The 21,900-nt window shown below is 33.0% G+C and overlaps 3 protein-coding genes across 3 annotated transcripts; 1 reads left to right on the top strand and 2 right to left on the bottom strand.

The window, feature by feature from the left end:
• The first annotated feature begins 1,962 nt into the window (after positions 1–1,962).
• Positions 1,963–9,409, top strand: LOC129289279 (protein LPA3-like). Its single transcript, XM_054926056.1, has 14 exons — positions 1,963–2,043; positions 2,166–2,173; positions 4,708–4,983; positions 5,750–5,780; positions 6,480–6,572; positions 6,676–6,738; positions 7,044–7,155; positions 7,424–7,509; positions 7,658–7,716; positions 7,808–7,910; positions 7,993–8,053; positions 8,177–8,259; positions 8,337–8,417; positions 9,050–9,409. Exons 1-14 carry the CDS (start codon positions 1,963–1,965, stop codon positions 9,107–9,109), a joined length of 1,197 nt encoding a protein of 398 aa, XP_054782031.1. The 3' UTR covers positions 9,110–9,409.
• Positions 9,410–9,624: 215 nt separating this feature from the next.
• LOC129288242 (putative cyclic nucleotide-gated ion channel 8) lies at positions 9,625–13,889 on the bottom strand. Its single transcript, XM_054924750.1, has 7 exons — positions 13,778–13,889; positions 13,030–13,618; positions 12,209–12,421; positions 11,728–12,044; positions 11,129–11,240; positions 10,699–10,935; positions 9,625–10,579 (listed from the first exon to the last, which is right to left on the bottom strand). The coding sequence occupies exons 1-7, from the start codon at positions 13,825–13,827 to the stop codon at positions 9,875–9,877; spliced, it is 2,223 nt and encodes a 740-aa protein (XP_054780725.1). The 5' UTR covers positions 13,828–13,889; the 3' UTR covers positions 9,625–9,874.
• A 3,018-nt stretch (positions 13,890–16,907) lies between these two features.
• LOC129288788 (uncharacterized) lies at positions 16,908–19,607 on the bottom strand. The gene is made up of 7 exons (XM_054925529.1): positions 19,456–19,607; positions 18,954–19,037; positions 18,302–18,368; positions 17,984–18,106; positions 17,821–17,904; positions 17,643–17,729; positions 16,908–17,344 (listed from the first exon to the last, which is right to left on the bottom strand). The coding sequence occupies exons 1-7, from the start codon at positions 19,593–19,595 to the stop codon at positions 17,258–17,260; spliced, it is 672 nt and encodes a 223-aa protein (XP_054781504.1). The 5' UTR covers positions 19,596–19,607; the 3' UTR covers positions 16,908–17,257.
• Between the last annotated feature and the right edge of the window lie 2,293 nt (positions 19,608–21,900).

Below are 21,900 nucleotides of genomic sequence, written 5' to 3'. Positions count from 1 at the left end.
CTCATCAATGTCAAATCCTGACTACAAAATAAAATAAACAACATATCAGATGCATTAATTTTAAAAATAGTTTATACCAAAATATACTTAGTAAAATGTAAATTACTGCTACAGTATCCCAAATAAGAGCCTTTGTGGCCTCATCTACTTTACGCCATAATTTTACTGTGATAGGCATAGTAGTCTTTGCCACCACCCCAATATAACTTATGAATTTTGAGGATTTAATTGCTTGCCCTTTTTTGTTCCATTGCACATCAATTTTCTTTCCTGCAGCTCTTGTTTTTGTCACCTCTTCCATTATCGTTAGGCCTCGTTGAATGTTATTGTACTCCTGCTCTAGCTTTTTCTGTGTACTCGGAACCTCAGTCGAATTTGTAGCTAGAATTGATGGAGGGGTATCAACAGACTTGCTATCAGAAGCCATTTATCTGTAAAGGAAGACAATTAAATCAAACATTAAATAACTTAAACAAAATTCACATAATTAATTCAAACATTAATCAACTTAAATAAAAAGAACACAATTAATCAACTTAAACAAAATGCACACAATTAATTCAAACATTAATTAACTTAAATAAAAAGAACACAATTAATCAACTTAAACAAAAAGTTTTATCATTCAAGTTCTCATATAACTTAATTATACTTAATCAAGTTACCCAACAATAATTGATATAAAAATTTTATCCCAACAATCTATTTTGTCCTATAAATTCAATATAACTCAATCATATCTAATCAAGTTATCCAACAATAAAATTAATCACCATCATCACAACAAGGGAAGCAAATTTTTAACAAATTCATAAAATGCCCAACAGTAAATTAATTTTTATATAATCTTAAATTTAATTTCAAAACTAACAAAAAACTGAAAACAAAAGCCTATATACATTCAATCACAAATCATAGTTCTAATGAACAAAAATTCGTATTCCAATTGCTAATTCCAATCAACTCTCTAATTACAATCAATTGACAACAATATCACAAGGAAGAAGGATAGGCCAACTTACTTAAGAAAGGCAGAGCACGAGGACGAAGAAGAAGAGCAAGGGAAGGAGGAAAGAAGACAACTCGCGTTTTGCACTGTTGAGAAGCAAGTAGGGGAATTTGAAGTCAGATTTACCCTAAACACTAAACCTAAAAATGAATTAAACAGATGAAGAAGAAATTAAACTCACATATGGAAGATGGAGAACGAACCCAAAACGCCCGAAATGAAGACTTGGATGAACGAACAACCTACAAACCCTAAAAAATGAACCCACGAGCAAAATCCAAGAAGAATCGAGTCTAAATCTGTGTTTTTGGGCAGTTTTAGTGACGGAAAATGATTTCCGAGCACTCTGGGTGTATTTTCAAAAACGTTCGAGTTGCAGAAATGTGAAAATGAAAGGTTCTGGAGCGTAAATTTAAAAGCAATACTTGACGGTTATTTCATAATAACCGTCAAGTATTCATTATTTGACGCTTGTTATTAATAACGTCAAATAAAACTCAGACATACTTTGACGGTTATTAGTAAACAAGCGTCAAGTAATTAACTTTTTTATTTTTCCTTTTGAACCATATTTTGACACTTTTTTACAATAACCGTCAAGTCTTTCGAAATATACTTGACGGTTATTGTAAAACAAGCGTCAAATATATTTATAAAAAAATCAAATCTGGGATGCATATATATTTGACGTTATGCCAATATAACCATCAAATATATACTAAATACTTGACGGTTGTTTTGAAACACCGTCAAGTATTTAGCGCCTTTTTTATTTGTTATTTTTACTTATAACCGTCAAATATAAGCCGTCATATTTAGCTTATTCTGTTGTAGTGGTGGAGCAACTAAGAAGGAAGAGGATGAGAATGCTGACGGCTAATCAACGAAGGATTATGGAGAAGACCATAGAATAGAGAGGCCGACACACAGCCAAGGAAAAACACTAGATAAGGATGACGGGAGAGGAAGATTTTGGCGTACCCATTGTCACCGGCGGTGAGGATAGTGGCAGAGAAGGAAGAATGGGAAACAATGTCGATGAAGCTTGCAGCTCTCTCCTCTCTCTTTCTCGACGGATCAAACTAGAAAAGGAGAGGGAATAAGAAAGATATATGCTGATAAGTGTGGGTGTTTTGTTTTGTTTTGTTTTTTGAAGGGCAAAGGGTAATTTCACAAGGATAAAGAAAATGGGTCTCTATTATATATATTGGTATATTACAAGACTGGTGTGTTAATAGTTTAATTGGTTGAACTGACCTCTGGTCGAATCTAATTTTTTAAACATTGATTATAGTACACATTGTTGTAGGTGTGAGAAATAAGGATTTATAGCCTATTGAAGATGCTTGTTAGATGTTGCTAAGGTGCATGCCAAAGACCCATTGAATCTTGGAAAATATAGTAGAAATCTATTAGACAATTTTAATGCTAATTAAATATGGGTCAAGTGATTAGGCAGCACCAATAAAATTTTGATATTCTTTCTCATCCCTTCACTCATCATATTAGCTATTATTTTATTTCTAGTTTTACTTTGTTTTACTGTTCTATCAATATTTTAGCACATACAAAAAAATTTTAAACCAAATTGTATTACCCCACTTGTAAAGCCATATTTAATTATTTATATAAGCAAATATGGATCTCACAAAGTAGGACCCGAGAGTATTTGTTTGTTTATAATTTCTGTTTTACAACTAGAAGCATTGTTTTTGGTACAAGATTTTTAATTTTTTTTTGTATGTATAGGAGGCTTTGTGTGTGTATTGAATGTAAAGAATAGGAGTATGTGTATATATATTTTTTTGTAAAACCAAGTTCTCTATTAATCCTTTAAGTGTACTTATTAAAAAGTAAAACCTTGTAATTAGATTTATATTTTCAATATAATTGGTTAAAAAATGAACTCTCATCTTTATTTTCTTGGTTCAAAAAAGAGAGATAATTCCAACTAGATCCTTATTGATTGAGTTTGGGGCCAAGCTCGTGAGCTTGACTTTTTATTTGTAAATTTTAAAAAATTAAATGTTTACATTATAATATTATTTTTTTTCCTAAAATATAAATTCTAATTATAAAATATGAAAATAAATTTCAAAGTCTAAATTTAATTTAAAATAAAAACATTCAATTTTTTTTGAAGTAAAATGAAAATGGAGCTAAATAGGCTGCCCGAGCTCAAGTTCATTTTTATAGGGTTGGGTTTAAAAGTTTGTTTGTATACTAAAATCTCTAATTTTTTAAACCCAAACTCTAATTCTATATGATCACATTCTCATCACAAGAGTTTGACTATTCACTTTCTGCACAGTATGTTAAGTAGGGTTCATAAACCCATCTTTTTCCCTCTCCTCTCCTCTCTTTCTTCACTTGAATTCCAGATTCAGTGGAGAGAAATCATACCCTCTAGCATGAGAAATTCTCCCCAAGTGGAGGAGAATCAGGTGGAAAAAGAGAGAAAAATTTTAATGAGCCTCACATGTCACAAGTTAGATAGGATTGATAAAACTTTCTCCATTGTCCCCCCCCATTTGAATTCTGGGTGAACAACAATAACAAACAATCTCATTCCATTATTATGAATTGCACAACAACTTTAAATCACATGAATATTTAAATTATAAGTGACTTGAAAAGAATTCAATCACATGCTAATGAAAGATTTAAATCACATGAATATTTAAAATTATAAGTGACTTGAAAAGAATTCAATCACATGCTAATGAAAGAGCATTCTCTCAAGCATGAGCATCATGTAGGTCCAATGTATTAACAAGTAGGATCCACATATTTGTGTGTTTTTCTTCCTCCACCTCAACTCCTAACTCCATCCTAAAGAATTCATCCTTGGCTGCTGTAATTAGTTGGTTGAAAATTTTATTTTTCTAAATAAAGAATTTAGACAAATTGAGTTTGGAGAGCTTACCAAGATATGATATCTCTTTAAACTGTTACAAAAATATTTGTAGATTACTCATTAATAAAATCTGTTGAGAGAATTTCAATAAAAATCCTTGGACCATATTTATTTAAATTCAAAACCTTTAAATTTTTAAAATTTCATTGGAGTCTAGGAGTACTGATTTGATATTAAATTTCTGAAAGAAATGATAAAATTGTCTCTCATTTAAATTAATATTAAACTTTTTTACTTTATTTATTCATTGTCTTACTTCACTTGTTAATTTACTTACAAATATTATTCATTGCCTTATTTAACTTGTTTTTCATTTTAGGTGTTCTATATTGCATATTATTCATTTACTCACGAACTATTATCATTGCCTAACTGTACTTGTTCATTGCTAGATTTTCACTTGATTTTATTTTAGGAAAATGAAGTAAAGTAGGTAATTAACAACTTTTAAAATTTAATATCAAATTAATATCTTTGAATTATAGTAAAATTTTAAAAATTTAAAATTTTAAATTTAAATAAATATGGTTCAAGAATCTTTATTGAAATTATCCTGGTTTTTCTCAGTGGAATTGAAACTGTTAACACTGTTAAGGCATTTGTTAGTGCAGATTTTGTATTTTTTATATTGATAATCATAGTACTTTCCCGCGGGGTTCGTTAATCCTATCCTTTATCCTTCTTCCTTGTGTTGCCACCGCACGAATCGTACTGCTCTCCTTGTCCATGGCCTCCTCTTCACCTTCCAAATTCACCCTTCTCCGCTCTTTTGATCTTCAAGTCCTCTTCTTTCTTCTTTTTTTTCTTCTTCTTGTTCCCTCTCTTTTGCCTTTCTTCACTCTGCTCTATCTGCTCCTCAGCGTTTCCCGAAATTTCCACTCAATACGACAATCCGATGCGTTGAGAAAGGAGTAGCCTCTCCTAAGCCAAACTTTGATCCCAAGGCCGGTGTAGCTGTTTATAAACCCAAATCCTACGAAGTTCTCGTCACTGATGCTGCGAATTCCCTCGCTTATGCTCTTGAAGACGGAAAATTTCGCCTCGAGATTGATTTTCCGTAAAGCCCTTCCTTTCTGTTTGCATTTCAGTTTGCATGTGCTCTAACTAGGTGCCTAGTAACTCCATATTTCTAAAACGTGAATTTGGGAAATTGTTTCTATAGTTAGTCTAGTCGTGGAAGAGTCAATTGCTCGATTATCCCTTGTGTCCTGAGAGAGGATACCCATACTTGAAAAGATTATCCCTTGCGTTCTGAGAGAGGATACCGATACTTGAAAAGTTTTAAGTTTGTAGTATAGTAACTTTTTAACATACACGAAGATTAACTGCCATTTTATCATTCAAAAGTGACGTAATTCTGAGTTGATAGTGAAGATATAGCCAAAATGAGTGAATCTTATATGTTTTCTTTTGCATTATCTTTTGTGGTTTTTGCATGATTTTTGTGCTAAATTTGACAACTCAGTGGTAGGTATCAATGTCTGCATTTGTTCTCCTTAGCGATATAAATCATAATAAGTAATAATATTTGTTCTCCTTAATGATGACATGCTCTAATTCAAACAATCAAATAACTAATAATATTTGTAACGCTCATACTGCTCATGACTTGTTGGGAACTATGCAATTATAATGTTTGTAATGTTATGTGTTAATGCACTACTAATGCTTGGTTTATTTCTGCGGATTTTAAATGTTATTATCAATTTTTAGAGGGAAGAATATATGTAAAAGGCATACCATAGGTTTTGACGTTATTGGTTATAGCTTTTATATGCTATCATTTCTTTACCTGATTTTGCTCCTGGGGCTTATATCTTCAGGCCTTTGCCCAGCAACATTTCTTCTTACAAGGTACCATTCTTTTCTCTCATGAATCATTAGTGATTAAATTAATAATTCTTGTCTGTTCATGAACTGTCAATCTTTATATTATTTTATATCTTAGTATCTAGTAAGGGTTTCAATTGGACAGATTAGGTGGATTTTAGTAAGTGCGACGAATTTCACCAGTTGACATGCTCAGAATGTAGTAAAAATATTTTAAAATGATCCTATCGATTTAGGTTCATTTGTTGATGGTATCCAATTTTATAATTTGTCCATAACAATCAATTAAAAGATGGGTCCAATGTTACTGTATCCATTAGATTCATAATAACTAATGTGCAATATTTAACGAATGATTGAGTGGATTCATGAATGATGGCCATAAGTGCCTTCTATTCTTGTCTGATGAGTGACTCTATTCTTCATGCTTAAACTTGTGGTATATGATATCTTACATGTTATTGTGGATGTCTATACTTCTCCTTATCTACTCTTGTTTCTTTTTCATCTTTTCTTTTAATAACTATTGTGATTCCTCTTGTATAAATTTTTTCAACATTTTCCTCCTTTTCTTTATGCTTAATTATCTATAAATTTGTATGGCTAAATGTTGATTTTATGCTTCGAGACATTTTTGTTTTTATTGACAGTCTCTAGACTTTTGTAGGCATGTTTGCCTCATTACGCTGCACATAATTTTCTCAAATTCCTAAATATTTCAAGGGATCTTCAGATGAATTCAATGACGCCAACATTCAACTTGCATTGGCTGTAGTGAGAAAGCTCCAGGAAAAGAAGGAGACCAGGGCATGCATAGTAAGACCCATTTTTTCATTCACTTCCCGAGCAAGAAGTACTTGTTAATAAATACTGATTCTTATTTGGACAATATATAATTATATTTCTGTTCTGATTGTAGGTATTTCCTGATAAGCCAGAAAAACGCAGGGCCACCGAGTTGTTCAAAACAGCTCTAGATTCAGTAAAAAAATCACATTCACTAATTTTCTTTTCTTTTCTTTCTTTCTTTCTTTCTATTCTTTTCTTCTTCTTTTCTTTTTTTTTTTTTTTTTTTTTTTGAATGCTATGTTATGTTATTAAGATGGAAAAACTGAATGGAGTCGAATTCAATGTAACATGATATTATGTATGGGCCCAATTAAATGTCATCTTCGGAAAATCCTTTCTAAAAGTATCCTTCCAAGTCGACAATAACAATTAACAAGAAGTATCTCCCTTGTATTAAAGTCTTTCTTATTTTAAAGGTTGATTTTTTTTATGCTTCAGATTGATGGCATCACCATTGGTTCTCTGGATGACATCCCTGGTGGGCCTATCACTTCATTTTTCAGATCTGTTAGAGACACCCTTGATTTTGATTTTGAAGATGAGAATGAAGGCAAGTATTGAGGGTAAAATATTTGTGACCATCGTAGGGTGTCTTCGTTGGAATTAAAATGTGAAGGTACAATTGAAGGAATGAAAATAAGAGGATATATTTAGACTTGTTTTTAAGAAACCTTGTCAAGTTTTTCTTCTGCAACTTACAATTTTACTCCTGCCAAGTGTAACCTTATTCTTAAGTTATATCTTCTTGACATCTTGTTGGTTTGTATCACCTGATCATGATTAAAAGAATTAGTAACTTTTGTTTCTTACATGTGCAGGTCGGTGGAAGTCTAGTGAGCCCCCTACACTATACATATTCATTAATTGCAGTACAAGAGATCTTGCTTACGTTGAGCAGTATTTGGTATGGTAACTTTGAAAGCGAAACATTTGTACAGTCCTTGATGAATTTAATTATCTATCACTGGACAGGCTATACTATATCAGTGGCAGGCTGCTTTAGTATGATGCATATCATCAACCATTAATCTGTAACTTCTTGGATTGTGCAGGAAAAATTTGCTATTTCAACTCCAACACTTCTATTTAATCTCGAGCTAGAAACCCTGCGGTATATTTTCATTTCATTTTTTGATTTTGATCTATGCCTGTATCCCTGGAAGACATTTATTAGTGACAGACTATAGCTATTGACTTCACAGTGCCGACTTAGGCCTGCTGGGCTTTCCACCTAAAGATTTGCACTACCGATTTCTTTGTCAATTTACTCCAGTGTTCTATATTCGAATCAGGGAGTATTCAAAGGTACCTCTTCGTTTAATCTTCTCTAGATATTGATTCATCTTGCAATAATGAGCTTCGCTTGTTTACTTATTCTATTCTTCAGACAGTTGCTGTAGCTCCTTATATTGTCAATTACAGTGGAGCACTGTTTCGCCAGTATCCTGGTAGGCAATTTTTTTTTAAATTTTTAAATCAAGCATTGACTTTAATCCTATTGTTCATGATTTGTCCTTTTTCTTAGACATTGGAAAAAATGTCATTGGACCTGAACTTTATGATATGTTAAGGTCCTTGGCAGGTGATGCTTAAGCAAGTAGATGGTTCTTATGCTTGCGTAGCTGAGAGTGCAACCCGATTCACCCTTGGTGAAGTAAGCTCATAGACTTTAGCTCATTTTCTTTATTTATAATTTTATATGCTTTCATGCTAATCTACTGTCTGATCTAGGCCAAAGAGGAATTGTTGAGGGTCCTGGGACTTCAAGAAGAAGAGGGCAGCTCTCTAGAATTTCTTCGAAAAGGCTACAAGGTCTACCCTTGATAAAGAATCTGTTTTTTAGAATTTTATGTATTCTTGTAGCTAGATTTCTATGTCAGGTTTATTTATGTTAATGTTCGATTTCCTCTCTGGGTAAAATATGCACTTGCTATTGCCCTACCTGGGCATTCTTCTTATAACTAGAAGGCGGCCCTAAATTAGCTTATTGTGTGGAATGATTTCAAGCGTGCTGGCATATGATCCGTCTCTTTCTTGGGTTTGCAATGAGATACAGTGACTTTTGTTCATTTTGCCTTCACAAAGTTGATTGCCGTCTGAGTATTATATTATTTATTTATTTTTTCCTGACAAAGCTCTTCTGTTTTAGTGCAATTACTTTATGTGCCAAAAGATTTATATACTGTTATTCTTAATACATTTATACATGATAGGGCATTAAAACTAAGTATTATGCGCAGTTCCCCCTTGATTTAACTTTATATTCTGATGTTGCTGTTCTTGCTTCTGTTGGTATATATGCATGAGTGGATTGAGTTGATACGCGTCTCCTGGAAATTTTGGTTCTTTTTCAATATTGAGTAGACTCAATTTTTTGCTATTATGGTCCGACTGATCTTATGAATAAGTTATATATATGCTTCCTGCATTGTGTGATTTTGCAGTCAAGCACATGGTGGGAAGAGGATGCTGAGTTGGAAGTATCTTCTGCATGGCGGAGTTGAGCACCATAATACTGAAAGAGGTTCAGGAGCTTATTGGATCCGCTCAACCTGATTTTGAATGCTATCATGTATCCACCTAAAGCACAATTCTTATCTTGTGTATTCTTTGATGTAACATATGTTTGCCTCTTGCTGTTTGAAACTTCTGTCTACAGCAATTGTGACCAAGAAAACCTGGAAACAATTTGCTGGAAATCATGTCAAATTATGTAAGATACGAATGCGACACAATTATGAAAGCCCGAACCCCCAATGCAGTGTACTTTGCTTACTAATTAGACACATTTATCTTTTGATGGATGAGTTGTACTATTTATATTTACATCCATAATATAAATCGATGACACACGCTAGAAGCTTTTTTTTTTTTTTTTTGGGGTAGTACAATCAGGTTATACGCACAAGTAACCATGGACAGGTGTAGAAGGAACTGCTTTTATTTTATTTTATTTTTTTATTTTGTGTTAGTTCATTCTTTAACGTATCAAAATGAACATCGCATGCACAACTCGCAAGTGGAGCACACTATGAACAATTAAACAGCTCCCAAGCGTTAGAGTACACAAGAATCGCTTACAGAAAGTAGAGTGGTGTAGGTTTATCAAAACTCCAATCACCACAGGCCACAAACAAAGAAAGTTATACTTACCTCTCGCTATATTAGTTAAAAACTCTCGTCTCATCTGTGCATGTGAACAGGTTAAGACAGGAGGACAGACACACAAGAACTACTCCTCACATTTCAGCTGCTAAACAGGTAATGAATCAATCGCTATGATCATAAACACTGAAGTCAGGTTCTGGGGGCTTTCGGAGAGAACGAAGCTTATGACCATGAAGGGCTTTAGCAGCAAAGCGGGAAGCATAGATGGCTGAGCCAAGTCCAGTCCTTGATGAACTTTCAGTACGTGAAATCAAGGCTGTTCCATCATCATCAGAACCATAATCTTCCTCCTCCTCCTCCTCCTCCTCCTCCTCTATTAGTTGTGACTCTATCATCTTCCTCTTGGTATATCGGCGCCACGCAGCCTGAATGAAAGTTGCTGCCCATGTTCTCCATTGCTGCGAGTAGAAACGGAAGGTCTGCTGAACTTGTCTGCTATGGAGGCGTCTGAACTGTGAAGCCACAAACTTCAACATCTCTGCTTCCAAAGCAAATGCCTCCACCTCATTGATAGCTTTCACTGTCCGTGTAGATGATGGCAAGTTAGCTGCAGATTTCGGGTCCAGTGCCCATGTCAGAAGCTCTTCTCCACAAAAATCACCTTCTTTGAGAAGACCTCTGTTGAAAAATCCACTTCGTCCACCATCTGTGGTCACACTCTCTAAACGACCACGTATGATGAAGAACATCTCAACTACCGGATCTCCTTCCCTGACAATGTACGTTCCCTCTGTGTACAAACTAGGCTTCAAACGCTCACAAATAGCATCAAGCAAGCGTTCGTCCATATTAGCAAAGAGAGGAACCTGCATATGATATGCCATATACAGAAAGCTAATGAGGAGAAGGAATCACATTTCACAAACATGAGTTCAGAACTGTGATGATGAACCATCCCAATATAAAGGTATACGAGTATACTTACCCTTCTAACCAAATTCAAGCAAAGATGCCGTTTGATATCCCTCCTTAGATCTTTTGGAAGACTCTGCACCAAGGTCTCTTCATCCACTCCTCGAGTTTCCATCCATTTGTATTGATCATAGCGTCTCACTCTTTCCCTTAGCTCTTGTGGAAGCACACGGTGATGCATCCACTGCTCAGAATCACGCCTTTTGATCCTCATTTCCTCAAGGCGGACGGTGATTGATTGAAGGTAGTTCTGTTCAATTGCATTATAACCCAAGGCTTAGAATTCTTACGCAACTTTTCACATGCATCATAACCCTCTAAACGGTGAGACACATGATGTTTTCACACATTGCCTTTGGGGTGGTTGTCTATGATTAGAATTTTAAGCATGCCCAACAAAGCATGTAAGGAAACTAAAACCGTGAAGCTAGGCTTTTGCTTACCTGCACTTTTCCAATCAGAAGAGCCATGAGCACAAGCCCCAAAATACATATAAATATGGAGAACAAAGCCTCCCCAATGTAAGTACTAGTGTCAAGCCCTTGCCCAAGTGTGCTGTGGAGAACAAAACGAAAGGTGCTTAGGTCCGTAAATCTTGTGAAGATATATAGCATTGCTCAAAATTAACTCGTCATTGCTTGATCCAGACACTGGTTAAAAATAACTATAGAATTCTCCAGCAACTCAGCACGCATAACTGCATTTGTTGAAAAAATGATGCAGAAGTGTCTGCATGTCATCTCGAAGTGTTTGTTATACTCTGAATTTCCACGTCAAACAATTAAAACAGGGTTTATCATATGCTGAATTTTCATATGAGCCCTGAGTCATGCTTTTTTGTTTTTTTGTTTTTTTCCACTCACTTTGATTATGCTTTTTGAAGAATAAAACATGGAAGATTAGCACACGAACTGCTGTCAAGTTAAAGCTTGTATAATTAAGTGATTGATGAGCAATAACTTAGCAGCTTGAATCACTGGATATTTTTTTGGGAACAAAATGAATGGAGAGACAATGAGAAAAGAAGCTTACACACACATACCTGACATTTTGAAGGCCCCACCAGAAACATAAAAAGAATTTACTCCACATATCACTGGAGGCAGTAATACCCTTCTCTATAACTCTAGCGTAGATGCCATAGTCAAATGGAGGGTCGTCACCTCCAGCCCCACAATTCCTGTCAAGAATATCCCCGTTGACATTTTTCCAGGCTTCATATCCAGGATGGCGCCTATTCGAGCTCTCACAGTACAAGAAATGTGGAATGCATCCTTGAGCGGAAGCAGCAGCACAAGCCTTCTGCCAGCATGTGTCATTTCGTTCAATGGCTAGTAAGTACCATGCAGACCCCACTATCTGTGACAACACACAACACAACACTTGCTTTCGTTACTCCACAGTTCAGACAACTCATATTGAAACAAAATGACAAGTGTGAATTAAATAACAACGCAATCACTGAGCGGCAAAAGGAGAAGTCAAGAAGAAGCATCACTTTGCCACATGAAAGATGAACTTACATGACTAACAAGCATGTACCAAACCAAATAGTAGGTGGCACCCACAAGCGCATTATCAGAAAAAACAGCAGCTGTCTTCTTAACTTCCGTAGCTAAAGGGATAAAGCGTGCAAATCTCGGAATGTATTGGAGGATGACCACTCTCAGTAGCGTAGTTTTTGTGGCCAACACCTCTAAACCTTTTGCTTTGCGAAGATAGTTGGCCACCACAATCTGCACTGAAAACATATATATATCACACCACTTCTGGGAAACACACCTCCAAACCTGACTAGACTAGTTAATTTTTATAGCTAAATGCGAGGTTTTTTTTTTTTTATTTGAGTCAGACAGATAAGTGACTGTATCTAAAACTAGCCTTCAATTCATTCTAAATATGATAATTTATCATCACTATTCTTCCCATAATCATGAGCTAACTACAGCTCATCATCTTTTTGTGGTGAAAGTCCTACTGTCTTTTCCCCGATCATCTACCTAATATTTCATTACTAAAAGTCATATGTGCTAATACATGCATTTCCCTGCATACTAAGCTTTTAGCTTATTTCACTCATTTTGCATCTATAATGTATTTATAATACTTCAAACAAAACATATGTGTAACACTGGATTTAGATTCAAGCATTAGATGAAGAGAGCGTTGCACAAAACTTACCATGGAGGTTAGATCCTAGCTAATATTATTTTTTGGACTAGATCTAAATGCAGTGACTTGGGCATTTGACATTACGTATTTCTATAGAATTATTACAGGTGGAGGAGAAACTCTTGAAGCAAAGCAGTGGCTAAAAGAGGCTGATGATAATAGTTTGTCCAACCTGTGGCAATGGCAGCACAGAACTGAAATCAATGATGAAGTAACGCCCTAGGTATCTCTTGGCAATCTTTTTAGGATCAATGACAAGTTCACCTCGTCCAAACACCCGAGAGGATGGTGCAATATAAGCAGTCCGGAATTGGAAAGCCACGCGGATGAGATAGATAGCGTCAAGTATTGATCTCAGAATAATAGCAGTAGATGCAAGTGCAGTATCAATGGCGAGGCAGTGTGATCTGAGGTTGAAGTAGGGAAGGTAGAAGAAGAGAGGATCACATGACACTGAAATAATACACAGAAGCTCAAAAAACTTGTTCCACAGCAAAAGGGTCTTGTCTTGAGGATCAAATATTTTAGTCTCTGATACTTTAAGATCTTCTGGGAACACTTGCCAGGTGACTCCACTTTTCAGTGATCTTCCAAATGTCTTTAGTCCATCTGATCCTCTCTTCATTCCTATCCTAAAGGATTTTGATGCATTCTTATTTTCACGACCAGGAAGTGGCTTACCCTCTATATTAAATCTGAGCTTCTTCATGATTCCTCGTGGGCTGGATTGCACTGAATTGTTAGAATCAAGATCATCCAACCTATATCATCACCATTGGACGCTTATTTTAACAACTCAACACAAACCAGGTGTATTATGAACTCTGAATTCTCAAATCATTCACCTTCAATATGTTCACCATAGAACATCAGTGAGTGTGTGTGTGTGTGTGTTTGTGCAGTACTTGTGAATTTGGTACCTTACAAATGTATCTCTCTGGCCATATGAATTGTAACAAGAGTTGAACATGCTGAAGAAGTCACATCAGCATCTGTATAGTAGTTAACCTACTGAATAAATCACATTCTTTCATGAAAGCACTGAAGGCAAGAGGCTGTAAAATGTAGCAAAATTCTTGTGAATCCATATCAACTTAGATTTGGACATATTTGAAGAATTCTTCTCAAATATTATAGTCATTGAAATGCTTATTTGTATTGGTACAACATAGATTTCAACATGCTAAACATCCCGACATGATAAACAATGCTATGTTCTTGGAGAAATACTGCAAAATTATTCACCATCCAACATTCACACCCAAGAATTATTTCTTATGGCTTTCCAAGTTTGGCTGTTTAAATTAGACCTGATTTGACATTATTTAAACTGTAATAAACCTTCCTGGACAGAGAAAGAGAATGATGGTAACTTCAGCACAGTTCTAGGAATTTTATATTCCATCTATATCATATTTCGCTATTAATATAATCATTTCTATTCAACACAATCCTGATATCCACAAAAATGCAAGATACAACACGATATAAACACCACAATATTTATATAATAAAAAAATATGTTGTGTTTATATATAATTTCAAGAATTGCCTATTAGACATTAATGTTAAATACGTATCAATAATTTCAATTCCGGAAAACATTTTTTCAAAGCTGCTGTTCTTTTCTGCAGAAGAAATTCACCTCCATTGATTTGTCCCCCCCCCCATCATCGAAAAAAACAGGGAAAATTTAAAAAAAAAAAATTAAAACCTCATAGCTGATCGATTAAAACTGATATCAAATTGGGAGAAAAATAAATGTAAAACAAAAGGCAGAAATTGCAAGGACTTACAATGAATGTTTGAAGAAATGAGAAAGTAGAGAAATTCAGAAAGGGAAAGAAAATGATAGAAGAGAAAGTTTGCCTCTGGACCGTTGAATTCGGAAGTTAAAACAGTTATTATCGTTATACTGGTTCCCGCTAGATTTGTATTGAACGGTTTTACCTTTGAGCCTTTGACTAACTTTCTTCAAATTTTACTACTTGGGTACTTCTTGGTATTACCATTAGGTGATTTTTTTTATTTGGTATTAGTAAAAAAAGAAAATAAAGAGATTGACATGATTACTTTAAACAGGAAAGGAAATTAATATTTAAGTCTTTTCTCGACAATTTCTTTCCTTTCTTTTTTTTTCTGAAATTCTTGTAAATTGCTTAACCAATCAAGACTTGTTAAAATGAATGATCCTTTTCCTTTTTTTGTGAATCAAAATCTGTGCACACATTTTAGGTTTACTATTTTGTTTATTAATGCAATCGCAACCACCACCTCCCATTCTTTGGATTGATTAACACCTAATTTAAGTCAATCTCTTTTTTTTTTTTTTGCCGACTTAAGTCAACCTCTTTTTAAAACATAATTTGTATGTGAAATTCTTTTATCAATAATAAAGTATTAAAAAATTATGATGTAATTAGATTAAAATTGCACTTGAATCTTACCCCATGCAAAAATGTACAATGTTAATTTCCAGTTGAAATAATAATTGACCACGCAATACATATGCATGTTGTAGCAACAGCAACAACAATAATATTTATCTCACTAGACAAGATCGGTTATAGTGTATGATGTCATTATGCTATATCATCACCTAAATCTTTAAAAGTATTATTAATTAAGAGCACGGATGCATATAGCAATTACTATTAAATAATGAGAATAAAAAAAAAGATAGGCAAAGAAAAAGATTAACACCTTTGAAAGATAGAAAGTAAAATGTGAGATTTACCTATGAGTGAGATCACCAAATCTCTCTATTCATTGAGGATAACTTAAAACTTGCCAATCTCTGTTGAGGAGGTCAAAGTTATCCAAAATAGGAGAGCTAGCCCTATTAAGAGCTTACTAATAAAGATAACCTTCCTGAACCCCATGCCCCAAGTAAGGTCAAAATAAAAGCAATATTTTAAAATTCAGACCGACATCAAACCGAAAACGTTAGCAAATCTTGATTTTGGGTCGAACTAATAAGATGATAGTTAAATAAAAATATTATTAAATTCATATTACACACACACACACATATATAATAAAGCATAATATGTTTTTGTTGACAATAAAATGGCACATTACCAAAAAACTAATAACATTATAATTTTATAACTTATCAAACAGAAATAGAATTTGATTAATTCAAATATAAGTAAGTTCAAAAATATCTATATTTGTACTAAAATATTATATATAAATACCTTTTCTAGTGGGCATTTAAACTTTAGTTCAGTACATTATAATGAAATAGTCCCTTCCGCAAACTGAACCCCCCTTTGATGTTCCCAAATGGTATTATATACGAAGGATCTAAAATAAAATTGACTTTTTGAAAGGTTTGATTCTAATTCATTTAAAAAAAATTAGCTTGTTTATATCAGTTTCAACTCCATTCGATTTTCTAAAAATCATTCCAAACACCAACTCAACTTTGGTTCAATGCTGGTCAATTAACAAAATAATTTTTTGGTCTAAAATTGGCAAGCCTAGATGACAGTCCAATCTAGTTCTTAAAACACTGGTTCAAACCCAAGAATTGAGTGATGGAACCCTCCAAGCCGAACACCCACTACAGTCTCAGACTAGGCATTAACTATGACCCACTTAGATGTTATGCCCTTGATGTTGGCTTGTTTAAGAATTACTCCTCCATCCAATGTATAAGTCACTTTTTAGAAGCATAATCTGATCTACTTTATAAGTCATTTGTTGATGAAATTACTTTGTTTTAAATTGAAATTCTCAAATTATCCTTAAAAAGTAAGAGAGAAAAAGACAGAAAAGAATAATAATATATGATTAACTTACTTTTTGTTTTTTACTTGAAAGTTATGTTTGAAATTTTACTTACTTTTATTTCTTGTACTTGTATTATATTGGTATTGATGAGATTGATAGAAATGACTTATAAATAAGACCAGAGGGAGTAACAATTAAACCACCAAGAATGGGCTAGTAAAAAGAGCTAGTCCTTATAATGCATAAAACCAAAAGTCAAACCAACCATACCTCAAATAAGAGAATACCTATTAGGAATTAAAAAAAAAAAAAGAATCAACAAATAATAACATAGAATCACTAACCGTTCTGCTTCATGTAAATTATGAAACCATTGTTTTAAAAGCAGCTACTGTCTAATCATCTCGACATGAATTCCTGAAACCATAGTCTGCTAGCTAGGCTTAGTAGTTTTCCCATCTGTATGGATTAATTTAAAACTCATTTTCTACAGCTGGTGTGACATTTTTTGCATAAAAAAATAGAATCCAAAGACAACAGATGTGAGAAGACGAAGTGGCCAGCAATGGAGCTGGAAGCTTCCTTTTGCAATTCCATTCTTCACAAGTGGGACTCAATAAAAAGCAAATAGCATTAGCATGCAAGCAGATGACAACCATTCTTCACAAGGCATCACGAGCAGCTATACGGCAAGTGATTGCATCTGCAAGTGATGATACACCAAGCTCTGGGCCAGATATCTTGTAATGCTGAAACATAGCAGAATCAATGATTATGCCATTATGTACAAAAGGAAAAACAGAAAGTGGTATAGATTAATGCTTTGTTTGGAATAAGAAGAAAATAAGGAGGAGACAAAAGCAGAAAACTAAAGGAAAAAGATATTTTTCACCCTTATTTCCCCTAATTTCCCCATAGAAAGGGAGAAAACTGATGGAAAAACTGTGTTAGGGAGGAAAAATATCATCGTCTTCTACTTTTCTTTCATAATTTTCTCTCCTCTCTATTTCCTCTCATTCCAGACAAAAGATGAGTGTAGATGCAAACTTTCTGTATCTGGGCTTGGTTTGCCCTCGCTTCCAGCTCTTCCAGGTCAATCTCTTTTCCGCTAATCAACTTCTCAACTGCTTTCATCTTAAAACAAGGAGAATTATCTTTGGTGTCAATTTCTAGCAACGTGAGATAAAAAAGAAGGGTGTCATATTTCATTGCAGAATTATCTCACCTCCTCAGGAGTAGCATCAAATCGAGCAGCAAGGATGTAAGTTGTGGTATCAGAGATGCCGCATCTTTTCAATGATTCTGTTATCTAGTCATCAAACAAAGTTCATATTCTATCATACAGAACAATGAAACAAAACAGGTAACACAATAATACAAAATATTACATGCTTGGATCCTGAGTAATTATAAACCAGCTCTGAATGAAGTGTCCGTGTTGTTAAAGAATCCCGTGACTTGGCTATGAGGGTCTTATGTGCAGCAGCCAGAACAGGGAAAATATCTGGAATCTGGTTCAGAGGGAACATTAGCAAGATGAAAAAGGTTTCACTACTTGTCCACAGATAAATAATTACGATTATGCTTTCAATCATCATCTAATAAATGGGGCTGGACTTCACTCTGGGAAAAAGACAGCAAAACAAATGAACTAGAAAAAGGAAGGAAACCATAATTCCTAAATAAACAAAATTAAGAAGTATTACAAGCAAAGCATTGAGGAATGCAACTTCTGGTTCCAATGTTGCAGCTTGCATACTTTCCAAGAGCTCCCTGCAAGAACATCAAATTGTATATGATACTTCAACTAACGTCTAAGATCATGTTCCCAAACTTCATTATAGCATATACAAACTATTTTAAGCCAAAAAAAAAAAACCCTTACAATTCAATCAACAAATTAGCTTCTCTAGATTGGTGTATTACCCAATAGCCATCAGCGATTAGCCAAGATTTTGTGATTACCATTTTGTAAAATTACATTCCCAATAACAGTGCAACTAGCACCAACGCACAATCAGTTGATCATTTACAATTCATTATAATGATGCTTCTATATATATGTTTCCAGTTGTCCAAACAAACTTTTAAAGAACTGTTATTGAATTAAAAGTGATTGTTATTAGTATCTTAGATGCATCAGATCCCACGCTTTGAGCATTATGTCTTGTATACCAACTACTTGCTCTGTTGCTCAGCTATAAAAGATCAGAATCTGTTTTTCTCTACACTCTCATCCTCTTTCTCAACATTTGAAGAAAAGGAAAGTGGAAAAAGCAAGCATAGTCAAAGATCTACAAGAATGCTACTCAACGTGAAAAGTTCTCATTTTAATTATCACATAGACGAAAGACTAACTTTGAATTGGTGACATCAGCGAAAAGTGCAAGAGAAAGGGTGCTGCCATTAATCTTGAACACCTTCATAGCTTCAGCTTTGAATCTGTAATAAGACAGAAATCATTAGGCTGTGTTAATAAGGAACAAGTATAAAGAGAACAAGGGAAGCAAATCTGGTTAATAGAATTGCAACATATATTAAATCGCTAAAAAAGAACGAACGTTGCAAAAGAACAATTTGAGAGGTTAAAATCACACTGTGTCCTTTACAGAGCAAGCAATGAGCAGAGAGTAATTGATGGAGCCAGCTATAAAATTGGAAGCACATCAGGAAATTATAAAACTTTGACCATCAGCGAACATCATCACCAGACCGTCATTGAAGACCAACAACAGCGAAAATGGTTTCGGAAGGTTCAAAATAAGCCCACGGATGATTTTGTTTGCTTCCCAGACTGACTGTTACATTCAGCAAGAAAGCAGAACACAGATATTGAACGGTGACACGATTCCGAACTTACCTTGCCGGGGCGGAGGTGCGACGGCGATAGGTAGTGAGCGGCGGTGGTTGCACGAGGTTGGGTGGCTGAGTGGCGGCAGTTATCGGCGCAACGATGGGATGGAGCTCATTGAGGGCTGACAGGGAATTTTTTGTTGTCATTAAAAAAAAAAAAATCTGTGGGCAGCGGCAGACACAGGTAGCAGAATCAAATAAATATATAAAAAATATTAAAAGAATAAAAAAAATCTTGAAAGAAAAGTTAATTGTATGATAGAATATCCATGATACTCCCTCACTTTTTATATATAAAATATTTTTAATTAAATTACGTAAATTAATAAAAATTTATTTTTTAATTAAAAGTATAACAATATTTTAATTTAACTCTTAATTATTATAAATAAAAAATAATTTTTAAAGTAAATTAATGAGAATGCTTTTCTTTTTCTCTTTTTAATTTAATAAGGGTATAACAGCTCATTTATTAAAAAAATACTAACAACCTATTATATTTTGGGATAAAAAAGGTTTTAAAAAAATTTTATATATAGGAACGAGGGGAGTAGTATCCAATATAAATATGCATTATATATGTTAAATATATAATAAATATTATCTCTCCTTTTGAAAATATAAGACATTTTTTTAGAAGTTGCATATTAAAAAATGTAAAGTATTTTTAATTTTTTGATATGTAATCATTGTTTTTTTTAAAAAGTGCTCCTACTGATAATGACTTTATATTGATTATAGGATATTTAATAAAGATAAATATAAAAAGATAATGTTAGTTTGAAGGTAGGTAACTATTTTATTGAAATGTAAATTCAGTTAAAAATATCTTATATTTTTAAATGAAGGAAGTATTTGTTTTGTGAATAATAATCAACTTTTATATTTTACCTAGAGAAAAAAAATACTTTATATAGTAAAATTGGTAATTTACGTCAAGCTTATCCGGCCAACCTAAACTCCCTCAAAAAATTTAGAACCAAACCCCAAAAATAATATTTTTAATGTTCAAGCCTTGTTCGAGCATGGCCTAAATATTCGAATAAAAAATAATATTTTTAAAAAATATATATAATATAATAAATATTAATTAATTTTTTAAATTTTATGTTATTTTATTTTAAAATACCATATATTTGAGTGTATTATTATAGTTATTTTTTAAAAAATTAAAAATATTTATATTTTTATTATTTTTAATCAATAAAATATTCTAAAATAATATTTAAAATATATTTTAATATTAATTTTTATATTTTAAGACTTACTTATTTTTAAAAAAAAAATTTAACTCATATACATCGTTTAAGACTTGAATATCCCGATGAGCTTTTTAGCAATTTTGGCAAGTAATTGAGATCCTAATGATCCAACTATAGGCTAATTTACTTTGATTTTCATCTTTGTATTAAAAAAAAGACTTGAGTATCTTAAAAAATAAAATAAAATAATTAATTTTAAAGTAAAAAATTAAATTAAAAATAAAATTTGGGCACATACAAATTATCAATTCTATTATTAGATAAACATAATAAATAGAATAATATTTTTGGATAATGTTTTGATTATTGTCCACGCCAGACTTAGTTAAAAATTAAGAATAAATAAATTAAAGTAAATACCCTTTATATGTAGGGATTAAACAATATAAAAAGTTAAAAAAATAATTTAAAAATAATATTTTACTCATAATTAAATAATTTTAAGTCATATAATACAGTAATGACTTTTTTTTATTCTTAAAAATAAAAAATACAATTTATTCAAAAGTTATTGTAAACTTTGCACTAATCGGGATAATGATTTTAAGTTAATGGTCTAACCGTGATTAAATTATGATCAACTTAATCATAATTTAATTAAAATATATAAAATATTTACATATGACTATGATAAAAGCAATATTTAAACAATTAAGACATTAATTTACAAGTAAAAAAAATTTATAAATAAATTACACATAATACAATAAAACAATAACAGAATTACTTAAGTACAAAATTGATGAGTTATTATTTTGTTTATTCTTTTAAAGTCAAAATAATATTTTATGCTTAGCTATATGGGCTTTTTATATAAGGTATGATACTTTAAATTCAATCCGAATGAATCAGCTTAAATTGAGCCTGCCTCAAATAAGCTCAGTCCGCCTGAATTACCAACTCTATTATATAGTATGCTTTTTTTTTCTTGACCGATGGCTTTATGTAGCATGCTAAAAGGATTGTATTGTATCCACCAAGTGCTTGGATTAATTAGTCAAGAAGTTGATCAAACTTAATCAAAGCTTTTGAATTTGAATCCTAAATATGTACCAACTAAATTCTTGGTGGGCAATGGTGGAGTGGCATGTATTCATACCTGGAGAAAATGACTTGCTTGGGGTATGTATTTCATATTTTACAATTTGCACCATTTTCTTATTACATTTTGCCCCTTCTTATTTTAATAT

This window comes from Prosopis cineraria, unplaced genomic scaffold (assembly GCF_029017545.1).
Source record: "Prosopis cineraria cultivar Desert tree isolate PC_DT_omini unplaced genomic scaffold, ASM2901754v1 PC12, whole genome shotgun sequence".
In the NCBI taxonomy this organism is placed as follows: domain Eukaryota; kingdom Viridiplantae; phylum Streptophyta; class Magnoliopsida; order Fabales; family Fabaceae; genus Prosopis; species Prosopis cineraria.
Note: the sequence above shows the minus strand (reverse complement) of the source record. Positions and strands in the feature narration are given on the sequence as shown.